At 42.3% G+C, this 19,368-nt stretch overlaps 1 protein-coding gene across 3 annotated transcripts in view; it reads right to left on the bottom strand.

Moving 5' to 3' along the window:
* The window catches only part of USP4 (ubiquitin specific peptidase 4), a 53,679-nt gene that overhangs the window by 22,298 nt on the left and 12,013 nt on the right, over positions 1-19,368 (bottom strand). For 2 of the 3 annotated variants that reach the window (XR_007243859.1, XM_048488708.1), the window contains exons 7-11: positions 12,934-13,074; positions 11,627-11,744; positions 6,995-7,168; positions 5,489-5,647; positions 3,126-3,350 (exon numbers count right to left, since the gene is read on the bottom strand). Coding sequence is in view for 2 of the 3 variants with exons in the window: in XM_048488708.1 (XP_048344665.1) it covers positions 3,126-3,350; positions 5,489-5,647; positions 6,995-7,168; positions 11,627-11,744; positions 12,934-13,074 (817 nt within the window). In the remaining variant the exon portion in view is untranslated. The remainder of the gene's footprint in view (positions 1-3,125; positions 3,351-5,488; positions 5,648-6,994; positions 7,169-11,626; positions 11,745-12,933; positions 13,075-19,368) is intronic. The other variant, XM_048488709.1, reaches the window with a different exon arrangement.

Here is a 19,368-nt window from a genome sequence, read left to right as displayed (position 1 = left end):
GGCTTCTAATATATGGAGACCTCAACAGCCTTTTATTTGCATTCCTGAAGATGGCAGAGAAGACAACAATAACAGCTGCGGAGGGAAAGCCAGAGAATAGCCCTCATTGTACTATCCCATTGTAATCACTTGAATGTATTAGTTTCCCATAACTTTACCAACCTTCTCATTTCTAATTTGTGTTGATACAACTTTGATTTTTGTTTGTTGCCTTAAGCATAATAATGGAAAGGCAGGATACAGATTCAGTAAAACAGGCTATAAAGACAGCTTATATGTTTCCTCCAACAGGGCAAATAAGTGGCTCCAGAGGTTCACTTGGAGCAGGAGTAAGACAGATCAGATAGAAGTTACATGAAATACCTTTGTTTGAGACCTTTGAGAGGTGTTACAGTCAGAGCAGACAACAAGTGTCTAAATCAGTAAATCATGTATGGAAGTGATCCTCCCCAACAACTATAATTTATCAATAAAAAACACTTAGTAAATCAGTTCACAGATCTTCAAGTTTCTCAATCAGTGTTGCCCGTAGTGATGGACCAACTCCCACCAGCTGAATTTGGAATGATCTTAATCCTTATGAGCTGGTTCAGTTGAGAGTTCTGAAAAAGCATATCTGTCTCTCCCAGCTCAGAATCTGAGCACATGGGTGTTGTTGGGAATTCTCCTCTCCTCCCAAGAAAATAATTTCAAATGTCAATCCCCCCAATTTTTTTGGCCTAGGTTTTGGGCAAAAACTGAGCAAAAACTCTCAAATATTTAACTTTCTAGATCTCCAACCAACTTCAGTCATTGAGGTAAGGCAAGATCCTGAGTCCTGAAAGGGAGGGGGCTATACAACCCCAGAACCAGCATTCCATCCCCAAAAGTTTGAACACGAGCACATGTCAATATGTGCCAACCACTTTTTAGTGCCTTCCCTTCACAATTCTACCAACACACCAAGTGCCAAAAAAATATGAAATACGAAAAGTATGAAAAGACACACATGAATTTTTTGGCATTAAGTATACCAAAAAAGCAGCATTCATGAAAGTACAAAATGTTTGATTCTACAGCAAATTATTCATTTAAATATTAGTAACCATAAATTAAATAGAAAAATGAAGTTAAAAACAAGCTACCTAGAACCTATGCACACACCAACAATGACTTCTTTCACAAGGCTGTGTTTCTTGCCTTGGGGTTTTAAGAGGTAGGTTCAGCTGAAAAAATAGCAACCTGTCTCTTTTAAGTCCACTAAGCTGGGAAATAGTCTTACATGGATGCTGCTATAAGGCTGGAGTGACCAGTCTACAACATCTTCTTGCAAGTTTCTACCTCTAACAGCACATAATAGATAATTTCCCAAATCCACATTCTGCCCACAAGCTACTGCCCACAAGCTGGAAGGAAGGAGAGCAAGGAAGCAGTTTGCTTTCCTGTAGTCTTCCTCTCAGTAGTAAGGTTCAACCCATCTTGAACAAGAACTTTTACATACAAAATGGGAAGATAATACACTTGCTTTCAAGTGATTATTATGTTCAGATTATGGCAGGGACATTGGTATAGATTTTTATGGGGGGGTTTGGGGGTGGGGCCACACCCCCAACCGCCCCTAGGGCATGGCCACGGCTCCCCAAGCCCCGCCCCTGGCCTAGTGTTTATAAAAGCAGCTCTCCGAGGTTGGGGATGGCAGACTCCCCTGCCCTGCCCTCCCCTGCACCTTCCCTCTGGGCAGAGGCATAGAGGGAAAATGGAGACTGGTGCAAAATCTGAGTTTTGCGGGGGCCCCTCCCGGGCAGCCGCTGTGATGCTGGAATCCACCCCCAAACAGAATCACTTTCAATGGTGTTTAAACTAGAGAGCCCAAATTCTCCTTTTAAATCCACCTTAAAGGAAGAATCTGGGGTCCCTAATTAAACAACATTGAAAGTGATGCTGTTTTGGGGTGGATTATCCCCCACCCTGAAACAGCATCACTTTCAATGTGGCGTAGTGGTTAAGAGCAGGTGCATTCTAATCTGGAGGAACCGGGTTTGATTCCCTGCTCTGCCACTTGAGCTGTGGAGGCTTATCTGGGGAATTCAGATTAGCCTGTGGACTCCCACACACACCAGCTGGGTGACCTTGGGCTAGCTAGTCACAGCTTTTTGGAGCTCTCTCAGCCCCACCCACCTCACAGGGTGTTTGTTGTGAGGGAGCAAGGGCAAGGAGATTGTAAGCCCCTTTGAGTCTCCTACAGGAGAGAAAGGGGGGATATAAATCCAAACTCTTCTTCTTCTTCTTCTAAACTGAGGACCTCAGATTCTCCCTTTAAATCCATGCTGAAGGGGGTGGATTTAAAAGGAGAATCTGGAGAAATTTGGGGGGTGCCTGCTGTCAGGGGTGCAATTGTTAAGCTAGCAGCACCAAACTTTCAGGGTATCTTTAGAAGTCTCTCCTAATGATACCACCCAGGTTTGGTGAAATTTGGTTCAGGGGGTCCAAAGTTATGGACCCTCAAAGGTGTAGCCCCCATCTCCTATTAGCTCCCATTGGAAACAATGGAGGATGGGGGCACCCCCTTTGGGAATCCATAGCTTTGGACTCCTTCGACCAAACTTCACCAAACCTGGGTGGTATCAATAAGAGACTTTCCTGATAGTACATCCCAGGTTTGGTGAAGTTTGGTTCAGGGGGTCCAAAGTTATGGACCCTCAAAGGTGTAGCCCCCATCTTCTATTAGCTCCCATTGGAAACAATGGAGGATGGGGGCACCCCCTTTGGGAGTCCATAACCTTGGACCCCCTGAACCAAACCTCACCAAACCCGGGTAGTATCATAAGGAGAGTCTCCCAAACAATCCCTGAAAGTTTGGTGCTGCTAGCCCAAACAATGCGCCCCCTGCAGGCCAAAAACCAAAAAAGAACTAAAATGTTTTTAAAACCCACAAACGGAGGGGCGGAGCTTTGGACATGAATGCGGGGGTTCAAACCCGAGAAACCCCCCCCCCCCACCTACGTCCATGGATTACGGGCTGTACAAAGAGCTACACTAAGCTGCTACTGTTGAATTATATATAAGAGAAGGATGTTCATTGTTTCCAGTACAATTCCTCATTGGCCTCCCCATTTGTTCCCTATTCACAAATATTCTTTACTTACTTGAGTAGGTCTGCGCTGAGGATCTGCAAAAACCAAGAACACATCCATGGGCCGATCTTTCTTCAAGGGCAATGGAAGGGTTAAATAGCAAAAGGGATCAAAAGTCACAGAAACTTTAGAACATTTTGGGCAAACCAACGTGGATTTGAAAAGACCATGAAAAATATCAACGATAATTGAGTCATTACGGAGTTGATGGTTCTCCCATGCTTCTTTTGCCACTACCTGTAAGAGGAAAACAGATGCAGAAAAGGATGTACACAGTCTAACTCATTTTAACAGCAGATAGAAATATCTGTCATGTATGTATGAACACATGCCAATCCCCTAACAGATAAGATAGGGCACTCTGAAAATTAGGTCATACAAACAGGTGGTGGGCCTCAAACTTCCAAGTATCCTCAGGAAATCAAAGGGCCATTTGACTCACTTTAGAAAGGGCACGTAGGAGCGATGGTGGCAACCACCTGAGTCATTTTCTCATTCCAGAGGTCAACAAGACATTGGCACAAGCAACAACCATATCAACCAGAAATCCCCCCGAGCCACCAGGAAGCCATTTAGATCCATGTGGTTCAAAGGCAGATCATTTTCATAGATCCCCCACTCCTAAAGAATCTGGTATCCCTGTAAGTCTAATAGTGTTCTGTCCATTGCAATGGGACCATCAATTCCTTCATCCTCAGATCACATTCCTTCCAGGCAGAACAAAATACCAGGTCAAAAGTGTGACCTGCAAAATGTTATTACTTTTATGAATAGGGACTCTTAAACCAAGGAAACTGTTTATTTCTGCAAGAGAGGGAGAGTCAGGAAAAACCGGACATGGGTTTTAGCTGGAAAAAGCTCAATTTTACCTACATTCCAAAAGAAGAATGGCTGGTCATAAAAACACTCAGATATGTCAAAAGATCTGATTGGGGGAGCTTGGAGTATATTCCACAAGGGGTAGGATTCTACTCTGAATTTGGGGGTGAGGGTGGTGATGGGGTTTTCATGTAAGCAGGCAGGCAATTTAAAAGGTAGAATCTTCCTTCATTTTTTGTTCATATACTTTGTCAAAATGCTGTAATCTGAGCTGAGACCCAGCCTCCTCTATGAAAAGGTGGTAGGGAATCTGGGAATGTGTTTGGTCCCTCTAATATAAGTCTTATAATGTAATGTAGCTAGACTTATGTTTTTCTTTCCTTAGATCTATACCTCCTAGGCATGACTGCTATTTTCCATGTATGTGATCCAGTTTAATCTTTAGTCATAAAGCTTCTTTCACATTTAAGAAAGCAGGTTGTGGATCAAAGCACATTCACATGCTGAAGACTACTCAGACAAGCTAAGGACAAGCAGGCACAGGAGGACTTAGAGTAATTGGAAGCCCTACCCTTTGTACCTGTTCCGAGGCAACCTTGCCAGAGTCCTTCAAGGCATTGGTTACACGAGAGGCTTTTATATTGTGGAACGGTGCCAATGAAGAGGAACACAATTTTGCATGCAGGCAAACATGCAACACACATGTGAGAACACACAGAGGCTCCTTCCGCACATGCAAAATAATGCATTTTCAAACCACTTTCACAACTGTTTGCAAGTGGATTTTGCTATTCCGCACAGCTTCAAACAGCACTGAAAGCAGTTTGAAAGTGCATTATTCTGCATGTGCGGAATGAGCCAGACTCAAGGCAGGTATGTTACAATTACTGCAGCCACATTGGTTTACCTTCCACTAAATAAATTTGAAATAAAATTCTCATCCCACTCTGGCAGGCCATTCCAAAGGAATGAACCCACAGTGGAAAAACCCCATGACCTAAGGGAGGGCACCATAAGGAGAAGGCTGTTGGAAGAATGTAGTTGGCACCTGATGTGAAAAACCTCTACCCAAGACTCTGGACAGCTGCTGCCAATCAACAGTCAACAGTGACCTCAATAAAGGGACAGTCGGATTCAGTATGAGACATTTAATAATTCAAATGCACATAGGAAATGAACATACAAGCTTGGGACTTATCCCAAATTTATCTAAACAATGGTTTGAAGAATCTTCTGAACTGAGTCAATAAAGATCTACAGTCCCTGCTACAATAATATTGTTATATCATTCACCTTTCACTCATTCTTTGGGAACAGAGTCACAAATAGAAACCCATTTAAGTAGAGGAGAGACTGGGTGGAAGATGCTGTTGAGTAGAATGATTATGGATTAGATTAGTGAAGAGGGAAAAGACACATGTGCTCAATGAGAGACATGGAAATAGGATAGATAGGAAAAGATCATAGATCTGACTTCTCTCGTTCATTTTTTAATCTTTCACATAGCAATATAATAGCAACTGAACTCAAAGAAGACGACTGTCTTTATACTGTACCGAATCAGGCCGGCCATTAGCATCTTTCAACTCCAAATAAGGTTTCTTCTTTACTCTGTTTAGATCTTCATGTAAACCATCTAGAAGAAAGGCCAGAAGCTCCTGGGAATCTTGTTGCTGATATCCTGAAAACTGAGGGGCAAATCGGCCAACTTGGGTCTAAAATTAAGAATAAAAAAGCAGAGGAAATGTTGCGAAAACTGCAGATAAACTGCACAATAAACTCAGTAATTTTGGTTTCCTTTCTGTAAGATAAAAAGCTTTTACTTTAGTTTGCTTACATTAATCACACTGAAATGAAGAGAACACATTAGTTTACAGGACCAATTCTGTTAATTACTACCACTGTTTAGTAGAATATAATTCTTATCAGCCCTACCAGCATGGCCAATTGGCCATGCTGACAGAGGCTGATGGGAATTGTAGTTCCTGAACATCTGGAGAGCCGCAGGTTCCCTACCCCTGCTCTAGGGAGAATATGCATTTTATAACCCATACTGCAGAATGATTTTTTTTTCTGACAAATCACAACTGACTTATGGCAACCTTGTATGGTTTTCAAGGCAAGAGACGTTCAGAGGGGTTTTGCCGCTGCCATGCCTCTGCGTCACAACCCTGGTGTTCCTTGGAGGTGTCCCATTCAAATACTAGCCAGGACAGACCCTACTTAGCTTCTGAGAACTGATGAGATCAGAGTAACCTGGGCTATCCAAGTCAGTGAGAAATCGATCTAATGGGGCACAATTCTTTATCTGACCTATCACACAGTACTAACAAGTGTTTAAATACCAAGACTTGGATCCTAAAACCTTTGCTTCTGTCTAAACCCCTTCATTGTCTGTAATGGGAACAGTGTTCCATTGTAAAGCATGCTCTTCTGATGCTAGGCAGTATTCTGTCACTTAAAGACAACCAGCTTCTCATGAATGGAAGCTAGAGGAATACAACAGAGGACTTAGAAAAGTGCCACAGATCAATGGTAGAACATCTCCATGGCATGAAATGGTCTCAAGTTCAATCACCGGCATCTTCAGTGAAAACAGGTGATATGGAAGACCTCCACCTGGAGAGCCCCTTCCAGTCTGAGTAGACGATGCCAACTTTGATGGGCCAATGGTGCGATTCAATATAAGGCATCTTTATGTGATCATGTGCCTGTGCCACCATAACAGAAGCAAGGCTTAGAATCCAAATTTATATCTATCAATTCTCTAAACTACTCCAAAGCAACTCAGTGCACAAGCAATTTGAGAGTGATGCAAACTTATAAACCACCATCAAATCTTAAAGAATTTGTTTCAAATTGGACCTCTAGGGCATTATAATTCTAGGGCTAACTTTTAAGGCTTGAAATTATTTTAGGTTCAACCCGAAAAACTTCTATGCTAAAAGCTTCTAAGATTTGGAAATAACCGCCCTTAAAGTGTGGTGTAAAAGCTTTACATAGTATGCATGGCAGCACAAATGTGCATCTAGCTATGCTGTGCTTATAAAATGTCTACTTACTTTGAACATGCGGGGAGCCACATGAGAGTACCTCCCCGACCACATCTGTTTGATGAGCTCTGCGTAGGCTTCTGCAATTTCTCCCCTCATTCCGAGAGGATTGTCCTGATTTATTTCAGCCTCATATTTATCTTCCAGGAAATAATCGGTCAGTGGAGGGGTGTTACTCAAACACTGGAATAGCATCCAGAGGAAAAAAAAGCTATGTAAGAAAGTTATGCCACTCTCCATTTTCATCCAAAAACAAGCTAGCACTATCCTAAAGCAAAAAGACTCTTTGAGTGGTCTGTGCAGCCACACATGTGGAATCTCAAGTGTGCAGACAGAGCCCACCCCAGAACTTATAAAACTGAGTGCAAGCTTCACCACCTACAATGACTGTTCATTGTGTGCAACCAGTCAATGGAGCCACACTCTCCTATCAGACACTGAAGGTTAGATACATTAAATATACCGGTTATAGGGGAAACTGGTTGGGGTGTGTGGCAGTACAGATGGCCACTCAAAGAACACCAGTTACAGGTAAGCAACATGTCTTTCTTCTTCATGATTCTGAGTATCGCATAGATTGCATGCTAGGGTGCACAGAGTAGGTGAAAGAATTCCTCACACTTTGTGGATGTAATATGTCTGTCACATCCTGAATGGACTTGCCTGGATGATGGGTAAAAACCACCTTGAGCATGATGAAACGCTCACACACACTGATGTGAATTGTAGCTTTCCTGTCAGTTCAGGATTGGCTCACTGAATGTCCTTGGCAGTATGCTCCATATACCCAAACTGACATATCTATTGCCAATGTGACCAGATATGACATCTTGATGATTCTGCTACCCCTTAACAAATTGTCTTAATTGAGCCACCACACAAAGGAGTTTTGGACTCATCTTGGTGGATACAGAACAATTAACTGTTTTTGAATTTGTGGGCTGAAGCAAAATTTGCAATTGTCTCATCTTCAATCTCATATAAGCTGTGACAGTTGTGGACTCACAACTTTGAAAACAACAGGTTACATTGCAAATCCTTGATTATTAGTTTCTGAGAACTGGGAATCAAGGTCTGTCCACAACGTCTAAGTCAATGACCCTGTTCAATGGCATGGTCGTGATATGCTGTCGATCTTGATCCTCTATTAATGAGCTATACAAATCTCCAATTTAAAGAACTTTCTGTCACCAAAGCTGACATATAACCTCCCTTAAACTTATTCTGCTGCTTGTAAGGAAATGTGTAAGTCCAAGAGAAGCCCATCAATTTTGCTGTGGAGTGAATTTCTGAACTCTTTCCAGTATATCAGCAGTTTTCGCACTGAATATCCTGCCCCTTTAAAAGGCAGGTTCTGAATAAATGCTTGGCCTCATTGGTGGAAGCCACTGATCTCAGCCAAGGATGGTATCTTAGTGCTAATATTTTAGGAGGAGGAAGTGTTTGGATTTATATTCCACGTTTTTCAACCTTAAGAAGTCTCAAAGTGGCTTACAAACTCCTTTCCCTTCCTCTCCCCAAAAGAGATACCGTGTGAGATAGGTGGAGATGAGAGGGTTCTGAGAGAACAGTGAATAGCTCAAGGTCACTCAGCTGGCTTCATGTGATGGAGTAGGGAAACAAACCCAGTTCACCTGATTAGAGTCTGCTGCTTATGTGGAGAAGTGGGGAATCAAACTCAGTTCTCCAGAGTAGAGTCTGCCGCTCTAAACCACTACACCACGCTAGCTCTCATATGATATGATGCATGTCATAAGTCAGCCTCTGGGCACTGAGGACTCTGATGTAGAGCCTGAAGACACCGTGCATTCAGAGCTGGCTTCTCGCAAGGAAATGCAGACAGCAGACTCAATTTCAAGCCCTTCCTTGAAAGCTGAGGCACAGCCTGATGCCATGCAGCTGGGAGAGCCTTCAGGAATGTCAGAAGAACCAAGTAATGAGCCAGCTGCTCAAAGACAGAAGTTACAGCTGCATAGTCAAAGGAGAAGTGCTTGCATTGCTGCAAGGTATGGCAGAAGTCTATGCCTAACAGAGGCATCTGCATCTGCTGAAGACTGAGCTCTTGCAGGATCCCAGCCTCATTAGCCAGGACTTTCTGTATAAATCCCACTTTGGGCTTAGCTCTGCCTGGGTGCAACCAGTGTACATTCTGGTAAGCTCCACTTACCTGATCTCTCTCTGCCTGCACCTTGATTTTGGACTGCCTTGACCAAGACTTTGCCTGCTGTCTGCCCTGACACTGGACTGGTTGACTGCACCTCATGTGCTGCCAGCCTTGACTCTGGCCTGTCCAGCCACACTCTAGCTCTTGCCTGCCTGCAGCACAATGTAATTTCTCTGCTGCATCATTAACTTGAGTGTCCCTGCTGGAACCATGCCACCTGGCTCTCTACATTTTGGAGCAAGATGGAGATTCACAGGTGACATGCAATCCCTCAGTTCAGTCTGATACCTAGCTGTAACATGCTGCATAGTTTGAAATCTGAAAGGGGAGAGGACAGAAGCAAAAATTATGTTTTTCTGCCCACAGTGCCCACTCTCCTGCCCTCTCTGTCAGCTGGTGCTGCATAAACTTTTTGCTTATTGTTAGACATTGACACCTCTACAACAATCAAATCTGATACCAGTCTGGATATATAAAGTCTTCCTGTTGTACTTTATGCATGCCCTAAAATCACTGTGCCATAGACAGTGCTGGTGCTGGCTTGTCCCATGCAGTCTTCATAACCTGGAAACACTAGCAAATCAAAATCCACTAATCCAAATACCGGATCTGCAACTGATGGCAGTGGTTGTTTCATTTCCAAAGCCAATGCACGCAGCAGTCATTTCTGTGATCTGTTCAAATACATCTTTATGCCCTCTGATGGTGGGGGAAGCTTTTGTTCAGAAATCAGAAATGTAGGTGAAGAATCAGAAGTGTTGTTATATGATCCCAAATCAGAAGACAAATCTTATTTTCCATCAGAGCATGCTAATCCTGAAACTGTAGGTGAACACTCAAAATGATGTATGTCTGAATGTAAAGGGTGCAGGACTTTTTCTGTTTATGCACATAATCTCTATGTTCCACAGAGTGTGACTTGCTCTGGTCTTCTATAGACTGAAGAAAATTCTGCTTAGGTGATTGAACTCCCAAATTTTTAGTATGTTTTGTTTCAGACGCCATGTACTGCACTTCGTACTGTGTTCCAGCAAAATTCTCTTCCTCAAAGCTGATGAGCTGATGACTCATCTCTTGATCCCACGTGACTTTCTGAAGCATCATAGCGAACAGGCTGGGGTGTAGCCCCACAGCTCCTCTTTGAAGAATAATATTTTTGGTTGCCAGTATGACAGTAATAATAGACAAGTGGCAACCCACAAAGACTTGTGGATCATTTCACCTTCCACGACTATTTTCCCCGGAAACCTCCATAAACTGCAGAGTCAAATTCCTCACTAGGGAAGTCTCCCAGTACTGGGAAGAAATAAGGCTGCTGCCTTATTACAAGTCACAGTATCAATTACTTTTGATACCAAGAGTCTGCTTTCTCCTGCCCTTTGAACTGATGTTTTGTATCTCAGTCTGCAGGCACATGTAGTGAAGTATCTTCAATCTGATGCTCTGAAAGAGACACTGCCAGTGATCTTAACTTCTCTGGCAATTGACTTCCTTCCCAATTCTTTTGGAAAACATGCAGAATTGTTATGACAACCTCTGTGCCTTGAATCAGTACTGACTTCAAGTCCCACTGAAGTGTCAGTGGGTGCAGGCAGCTCATGTTTTAATCTGTTCCTTATCTTTTTAACTGTCACTTGCTAGATCTGCTGAAGCAGCATATTTAGCAGTCTTTAATTTCTGCTTCTATTGAGTAAACAGCATGGGAACTCTGTTTCTACTAATTAGACTGGGAGTCATTCGATGGTTTTGGATCACTCCATACCAACGCTATAGAACCTAATGTCTGTGCTAACAATGTCAGCACTATGGATAAAGATGCAACCCTTTGATCTGAGGGAAGAGCTTTCTCCCACAACAGTCTTTAGTCTGTTGTGATGATTGTATCTAGCTTGTTTTGCAAATTTAAGGTGATGCTTAATGCTCTCTCCCAAATGCAGAAGACTAAGTCCACGTCCATCTGTTTATGGTTTTTCTTCCTGCAGACAGAACAATTTTTAATGTTGTGCACTGTGCCATAAGAATGCAGCCAATAACTATTATTTGCTCCTTTCTTTCATAGTATGTAGGTAGTTTGAAAAGACACAACATGAAGGTTCCTCTAGGTTGCTGCTGTAGTGGTTCAAAAAGAACTGACAGGTAAGCACAGCTCCACCCATGTATGATAGACAACCACTGAAGGTGGGTAAACTTGTACTCAAAGTTTTACAGCTTTCATAGGTTCTGAGGCAGGCTCTGTGTAAGAGCATTTGTGATACACAGTGATGATAGAGAAGAATGACCATAAACATAATTCCAGAATTTAGGGACTGAATGTTGGTATTGCAAAAAGAGAGGAAAAATATATATTGGGTTAATTTCATGCCTATGTTTATACAGCTTTTTAAGGAGCAATGAAACCTAGCAGTTGGAGTTACAATATGTAGAGAAAACATAAACAGCAGTTAGTATACCACTCCAAATATCTACCAGCTCTTTACCTGTAATGCAGAGTTCATGAAACATGTATTTCCCAGGTTACTGAGCCCACAGAGACCAGGCTGTGTCTGAGGAGGACTTTCCCTGTTGCTGAAGGAGTTGCAAGAAAAGCTAGAGCCTCTAAAAAACAAGAGTGCAATTACAGCTATCAAAATATTCACAAAGATAGGGGAAAAGCAAGCTCAGAAATAATGTATGTATCTAATGAACAGCATGCATATTTTTATACATCTGAATATGCCACTCAGATTTAGTTTTCACAAGAAGATCAAGAGGAGGCATACTTGAATCCTGATAGTACCACTTCAGACAGCAAATAGGAAGGGCGCTCACATGATTGAAAGCCACTACTATATGAACAATTCTCTATTCACAGGAAAAAAATGGCATGCTAAGGGGACAGTCTACGTAAGCCTCCCCCTTCAGTCTGAAGTAGTAGCGTTGAGAAACAAATATACCATATCATACATTTCAGAAAACTAGGCCATGGTATCTCATTTACTTTTTGATGTTGCTGTTGTTCCTAGATATCAGCAATTACAGTGGCATTAAAGTGTATTCTCCATTAATTATTTTATCTTAATTTTCAGTACTACTGCTGCTAACCACAGATAGGGTGTTCTACATGGGAGTGGCTAGGCTGGGGAAATCCCTCACCACAGCTCTTTGCATGACTCAGTTTTAAAAGCTAGGCAAAAACATAATGATTTTCTATCTCCCTCAGGCTTTTGGGCAATTTTTCTTCTTTATATTCATATGGCTCTGACAGAAAGATGAGTTTCTGCAGTAAAAGCAAGGTGGTACAAACAAATTGTACATTGTATTTAAACTGAGCCTTAGGGGGAGGGCGACTAACAAATCGAATGAATAAATAACATAAATAAATAAACTGTATACAATCCTATTGAGTGACCTTCTGAGATGTTCCATTATACTATAGTTCTAATTCCTTTATGAAAACATCATCCTGAACATTTCTGTTTTGTACATTCTGTGAAATGATGAAAGTGCAAGAGCTTTTCTGACCTCCTCACTTTTCTTAAGGAGTTGGGAAGCCTATGTGATAATAGTACACGGGACAGATGTCCTAAATAAGTTTTGTGTTTAGCATTACATACAAACTGTTATTCATTACAAAGTCAAGAAGTACAACTGGCTCCATGGAATATGAGCTACAGTGTTGTGTGTGTTTTGGAAAACTAGTTTGAGAGCACAGCCTTCAGGGCAAGATCCTACTTAATAAAGAAGAGAATGTATGATTTAGGGAAGGAAATTACATAAAGTACAGCAAAAACATTCTTGCTCTCACCCTTTGCCAAGGCTGGAACAGTTCATCCCATAAGAGTTATTGCTATCACCATTTGTGATGGATGAAGAGGCAACTACTGAGGAGCAAGAGCTGGCTGGTGATTTTGAAGAGGTAGTTAGACTTCTAGTCGCAGTGCTAGATCTACAAGAAAAGACGAAGCATGCAGTACACCCATTTTTCATGATTCTGGCACTGCACCTTTGGCACAGCCTCATCATTTAACCTTTTAAATATTTCTAGTTTATCAAAATGGCAATCTCAAATAGCTGATGTATTAGATACTCAAGATAGGTTGATCCTTAAGGAAAATTAGTACTACATTCCTAGGCCCACTCCACACAGGCCAATAAACATGGGTGTAGGACAGTAAAAAAAGTTGGGGGGGGGGAGACTTGGCACAGATCCCGTCCCTAAAATGAGTCTGCCCCGAGCTATTTCCCCCAAACTGGGTTTTTTGGGAATCACGCTACTAGCAAATCTGTTTAAAAATCCCAGGTGCAGCTGCTCGCGAGTGAACTGCCGGGCAGGAGGCGGTTTATTCGCCTCCATTTTCCTTTTTTTTAATTTCGCAGCTTACATCTGCGTAGCTACTATGCAGGTGCAGACAGTTGAATCGTGAGACATCAACATGCCTGTGTAGCTACGGATAGGTGGGAAGTAAAAAAGAGAGAGAAAGAGAGAGAGAGAGTGAGAGAGAGAGAGAGAGAGAGAGAGAGAGAGAGATGCGTCTCAGTGTGAAGGTATGACAGCAACCTGGATTGTTTCTGTGGGCTCTGCCTCCAACTGCTGCCTGCATGGATGCATGTGAATGCGAAAACGGGTTACTTTATCCTGACTGCAACCCATTATACATTTGCTGTGCGGAAGGGGCCATTGGCTTGTTCACTCCATATCAAAATTTTCTGCTGTAAATATATATTTACTGTACTGACACGATGCTCCAAAGTTAGATGTCCATTCTAAGAGACTGCTTAATAATTGCTAGAGAAGGTCCATGTTTGAGAATTTGGATTTGATCCATAAGCACCCAGGTTAAGCAGCACTAGACTAGATAAAGAACTGATCTTAATTGGTGCAGTTCTTTAGATCCTTATTTGCACTGCTTACAGCAAGGATTTCCAATGTGGCGCCCATGGGCACCATGGCAACCACTGAGGGGTTTTTTTAATGTTTATAATGCAGAGACTGGATGTATATATAGTACTTTATCTGTGCAAATAGAGAAGTTATATTCTAAAAACAGTGGGATGATTCTCAGAAGGTACAAATCTGCAGCATGGTTAAACTGTTTAATGCCCCTAAATGGGATGCCTACCAATATCACCATCTCTTCCCAGTTTTAATGCATTTTTATAATTCAGTTTGAACAACATAATTACATTACATTTTGTTCATTTTTCAAAAATAATTTGTTTTCCCATTAAGATTTGGCCAGAAGCTTTTTCTTACTGTGCACATGTGCAAGTTCTCACCAGCCCTCCAGCACCAACTGTCACCATTGCAAATAATATTGTATGTTAAAAATGGCTGGGCCCATGAGAGAAAGGTGGGATAATTAAGAGGGTTTATTTTTTTCTCTTGCATAAGTGTGTTACATACGAAAAAATGCAAAAAGGACGATGTGGCGGTGAGCACCCAAAATAAACAGATCAAAAACCTACAGCTACAAGGGCATACACTGTGTAAGGAGATAAGTGGTCAGAAGACATAAAACACTGTGTACAATAACAATGTTGCAAACACAGTACACAATCAAAGCATAATTTACAAGAGAACAGTGGGTGAAGAAAAAGGAAGTGTGTCCAAGGCACTGAAGAGAAAAAGGCAAAACTAAGGGAAGACTCAAGTAGGTCCCGGTACGCAATCGTCTCAAACAGGTAAGTCTTCCATTAGTTTCATCTTTTTCCCTTTGTGCACTTTGGACATACTTCCTTTTCCTTTACCTGCTATTCTCTGGCAATGTCAGGTCCCTGCGCTCTATGGCAGAAGCCTCAGATAGTTAGTCTGCAAAAGAGGAGGCTGTAACTGGGCCATCAGGGACGCACAGCATGGCAGAAGCCTCAGATATGGAGTCTGGAGTAGAGGAGGCTGTGGCTGGGCCATCAGAGGTCCAGCCAACTGAGGCAGACTTAGAGCCTGAGCCTTCAGTAGTGGGGAAAGGATCAGGGCCAGGGGCTCAGGCAACACCTGAGGAAGAAGCCTCTGGGATAGAAACTGCTACCCCAAAGCTACTGCCAGTCCCCAGCTTTCTCCTTCCCAATACTCGGCTGATCAGTCAGGGGACAGCTCGTCAGCTCCTGCACCCCCAGGGTCACCTGAACATGGGGAACAATGACGAAGGCAGCTGCGGAGCCACCTACAGGAGAGGAGGCGCAGCAGCAGGTTGGCAGCTTTAGAGCAATCAAGGAGAAACAGGGAGTCCTTGCAAGAGCCAGGCTAGGGAGCACAGCTGCGGGATGTTGGCAATTAGTGGAAAGGCCATTCTGTATATAAGGCTGTAAGATCAGGGCTGCAGTGTGGCAGCAACATTGTTTTGGGATGAGTGAGCCTTTGCTTGTGTTGATCCTTGCCTTGGACTATTAGCTCTGTATTCTCCACTGCTGTTTAAGAGGGCCTGTACAGTGACTCCAAAAAACAGTGAAGTACCAGACTATTGTCTTGACTCCTGCTTGGCAGGGGTCTGGGTCACGACAGGTAAATTTCGCTTTGATTGTGTACTGTGTTTTTATATTGTTATTGTACACACTGTGTTTTATGTCTTCTGACCACTTACTTCCTTATACACTACATTCTTTTGTGGCTTCAGTTTGGTAGTCATTGGTGTGGCAGGTTTTTGTTTTGTTTATTTAAATGTGTTAGATGCCTATGAAATGAAGAGATCCTGCCAGATGAGGGATTCATCACAGCTTAATATGTATATTTACTTTGTATGTACGCAAGAAAATATTTCTAAATTGAATGTTAATTTTAAAAAGCAGGCCATTAAACAATGATTCTGCCTGAAATGTTGAAAACTTATCAGAATTAGGGGTAACCTCATTACATAATGACATCTTTTGGTTCCACCTGCCACCCTGAGTCAGAACTCCAAAAGTGCTTGCAAGTTGAAAAAGGAATGGGAATCCTGGCTGATAGGGAAAGAAATTTATCTCTTCTCCCTAAAGAACAAAGTAATGCACAAGTTTCCTTTTAGGGGGGGCTAACATTAATCTATTGGATCACATGCATTTTTAAAAAATGTAAGCATACAGGTGCTCCATAGCATGATGTATTATTGATTGAGAAATGAAGCTGGACTGTTTCCAGCAGAAGTCACCCTTTCCTGAGGATCTGAAAAGATCTATAATACTCAAAAAGCGATTTTTCAATGATTCTCTATAGATTTATGGCTCCTTCTTAGAAACAATTAAAAAAATGAAGTCAAGCCTGAAGAACATCAATAGAATCAAGGTGAACAGAACACAAAATAAGCTGTTGCCAGCAAAAATGTGCCTTTCTGACTTGTCCAGAGAATCTTTCTCTAGGTTGTTATGTATTCTAATAGTGAAATATGGCCCTATCTAAGAATACTTAAATCCAGAGATCAGAGCAGTGAATGTACAAGACAGATCTTTCAACAAGCCTGAAACATGTCTTGGGGTTAAAGAAAAATCTGAAATCTTAAAAAAGGATATTGGGTGATTAAACTGCCTACATAATAAACAGAGTACCTGAAGCTTTCACCGACAGATGCCTTCAGTTGCTAGGCAACCACAATAGTTTGGCCAGTATTCTAGGACTGGTTTCTGTCAGTAAAGGTGAATGGTGCAGGGGAGAGACAGGATCCTTTCGGAGGCTGTTTTGTCCTTTGAGAGAAGATTCATTGAGGCCAGACCTGGCACACAACTTGGTACCACTTGAATTGCATAACTAACCCAGGAAAGACTGCTACTACTGTTTAACAGTAGCTACCTCACAAAAGCCTGTGCCGTACAGTGGTTAGAGTTCCAGACTGAGACTTTGAATCCCCATTCTGAAGTGGAAACTCACTGGGTTACTCTGGGCCAATCACACATTCTCAGCCTAACTTACATCACAAAGTTATTGTGAGAATAAAGTTGACATAAGAATGATGTAAGCTGCACTGGGTATCCACTGCGGAGAAAGGCAGGATGTAAATGAACTAAATAAGATGGAAGAGCAGAGAAAAATTATATTAGTGGTAGATGTGAGGGAGAGAAGAAAGTAGGGAAGGTGAAGATATGCAAGTTGCTAGGATGAGGGAAAGAGAAATAGTGTGGGGAGAAAATACAAGAGAAAGTGGTGCCCCCTGCAAGTCCTTGCACATTCCCCCCAGTTCAAATGGGTCCAGCTCAGCTGGTTCAATACAACTGGGCAACAGTTTTCCTGGGCAGAGGCTGCCAGGGGAAGGGAAGGAAGGCAAGCAGAAGAGGTGGATGGACAAATAAAGGTAGGTTGGCTAGTAAGCGGAAAGGACAGCAGGAAGCAGGGAAAGGAGAGAGGCTATGGGGGCTTTGGGGGAAAGGCAAGGCCATGTAGTGATAAAGGGACAATGAGATGCCTTCTGCAGATCCTTGTGAATTCCCCTCCTGTAAGAACTATATTTGTCCAATACATACAAGACTCAGCTTCGCATGTGCTAAGAAAACGGTCACTGATTCCATCCAAAACTGTGGCTGTGGAATCAGATCAGAAGAAAATCCAAGTAGGCTGAACCTTGATGCGCTGTAAGCCACAATTTGCAATACAGAGATGTACACATCCTGTCTAGCTCAACTACTCAAATGCTGATGAACAAGAGTTTCTGTTACATGAAAGATCATAAGTTACCCAAATTTTTTTAGGAATGCTCAGAACAAAGATGGCCAGGTGCCTGGTGAAAAAAGCAAGCTAACTGAACAAAAATTTTACTTCATGACCATTAAGGGCATATAAATTGCACTGTTAAAAGCATTATGCCTATACATCTTACAAACAACAAATATAGCTGATTAAACATTAGGGCTGTTTACAATAAAAAGATTATCAAGCAACACAATCGTACCAGCTGATGCTGGCAGTATGAGGTTCACATAGCCATAGCAACCAAACCAATGAGTACACTGGAAAAATTATGGCAATAATAGAAAAAAGTGAATTACGCCTACCACAAAAGACAGATATGCATAGATAAGAGACACGATATCTGAAATAAAAGAATGTACCTAGGAAATAACTAAAAGGCTATGAAAAAAGAAAAATTAATTGTGAACAATAGATCATATACTTTATCCAGATTACCTGGAAACCTTAATTAACCAACCAATCTAGATGAATGTTAGGTCAAATTATTTTAAGAATGCATTGAACGTAACAGTTAAAAATTTTCCACAATGAATGAACTATTTAATTGGGATGTCAATATAAACCTGAATAACTGATTTATTTTACTTCATACTCTGCTGTCACCTCAAATGGGAACCCAAACTGACCTGAATTATTGGGCGTTTCCCCACTTCAAAAAAGAAGGAGATATGCACTGGATTTGTTTGCTGCGGGACCTTTTGGGCGTGGGTTCATGTTCCCCACCGCAGCTTCTGCACCTCAAAGGATGCTCCGGCAGCAGCCACGGAGATTTCCCACTCTGAGGCTGTGGAAAGCGGGTTCAGCACAGGGGCCATCCTGATTGGCTGCTGCTCTTGCTGGGAAGGGATTTTTTTTCTTTTTCTGTGCGAGCATGCGCAGATTGATACAATATAGCAAAGTGGAGATGAAGAAATGGCTTCTTTAAAAAAAAACCCAAAATACTTGCCACTGCCTAGACTAGAGCCAGCTACCTTTTGCACAGCAGCACAAGGCTTAGCTAGTTGAGCTACAGAGCTGCTGCTGGTTGCAAGGGAGAAATACCAGCCTGTAAGTGAATGTAAACAGTGGAACAAAGACCTGGCTCTCTGTCTTCCCCAAAGTTCCCTTGTGCTAAAAGAGCAAGAGATGGAAAAAAGGAATCAGACAGTTGCTGAAAGGGTTAGTATTGTGCCAGGCTCCAATTTCCTAGGAGTTCAGCATTCAGCACTCCGGGTGTGAATGCTTCCGAGACAGCCGTTCCTCCATTTCCCCCCCTCTCTGGTCAGCTCAGCTTTACGCTGCCTTTACGATTTAATTGACGTTCCAGTGCTGACTGAGTGGTCGGTCTTCTCCCCCCCCGCCCCCACAATCTGCATTTATTCTTTTTTTTTAAGTCACGCACGGAGGTTTATTTTTAGCAAAGAAAAGCCCAAGTTTCCAAAACTGCCCTGGAGGGGGGATGGGGCCGAGGACTGTGAAAAGGGCAGCTGCCAGCTACTTGGAGAGGCATTCCTGCAGACCTGCACATCTACTAGACTAGAGTTTGCATCAAAGAGGCAAAAATGATTTTCAGTGAGCTGGGCTGAAACACTACGAAAACAAAATTGGCTG

This window comes from Sphaerodactylus townsendi, linkage group LG03 (assembly GCF_021028975.2).
Source record: "Sphaerodactylus townsendi isolate TG3544 linkage group LG03, MPM_Stown_v2.3, whole genome shotgun sequence".
Classification (NCBI taxonomy): Eukaryota; Metazoa; Chordata; class Lepidosauria; order Squamata; family Sphaerodactylidae; genus Sphaerodactylus; species Sphaerodactylus townsendi.
The sequence above is the reverse complement of the archived record's forward strand: the minus strand, read 5'-3'. Positions and strand labels throughout refer to the sequence as shown.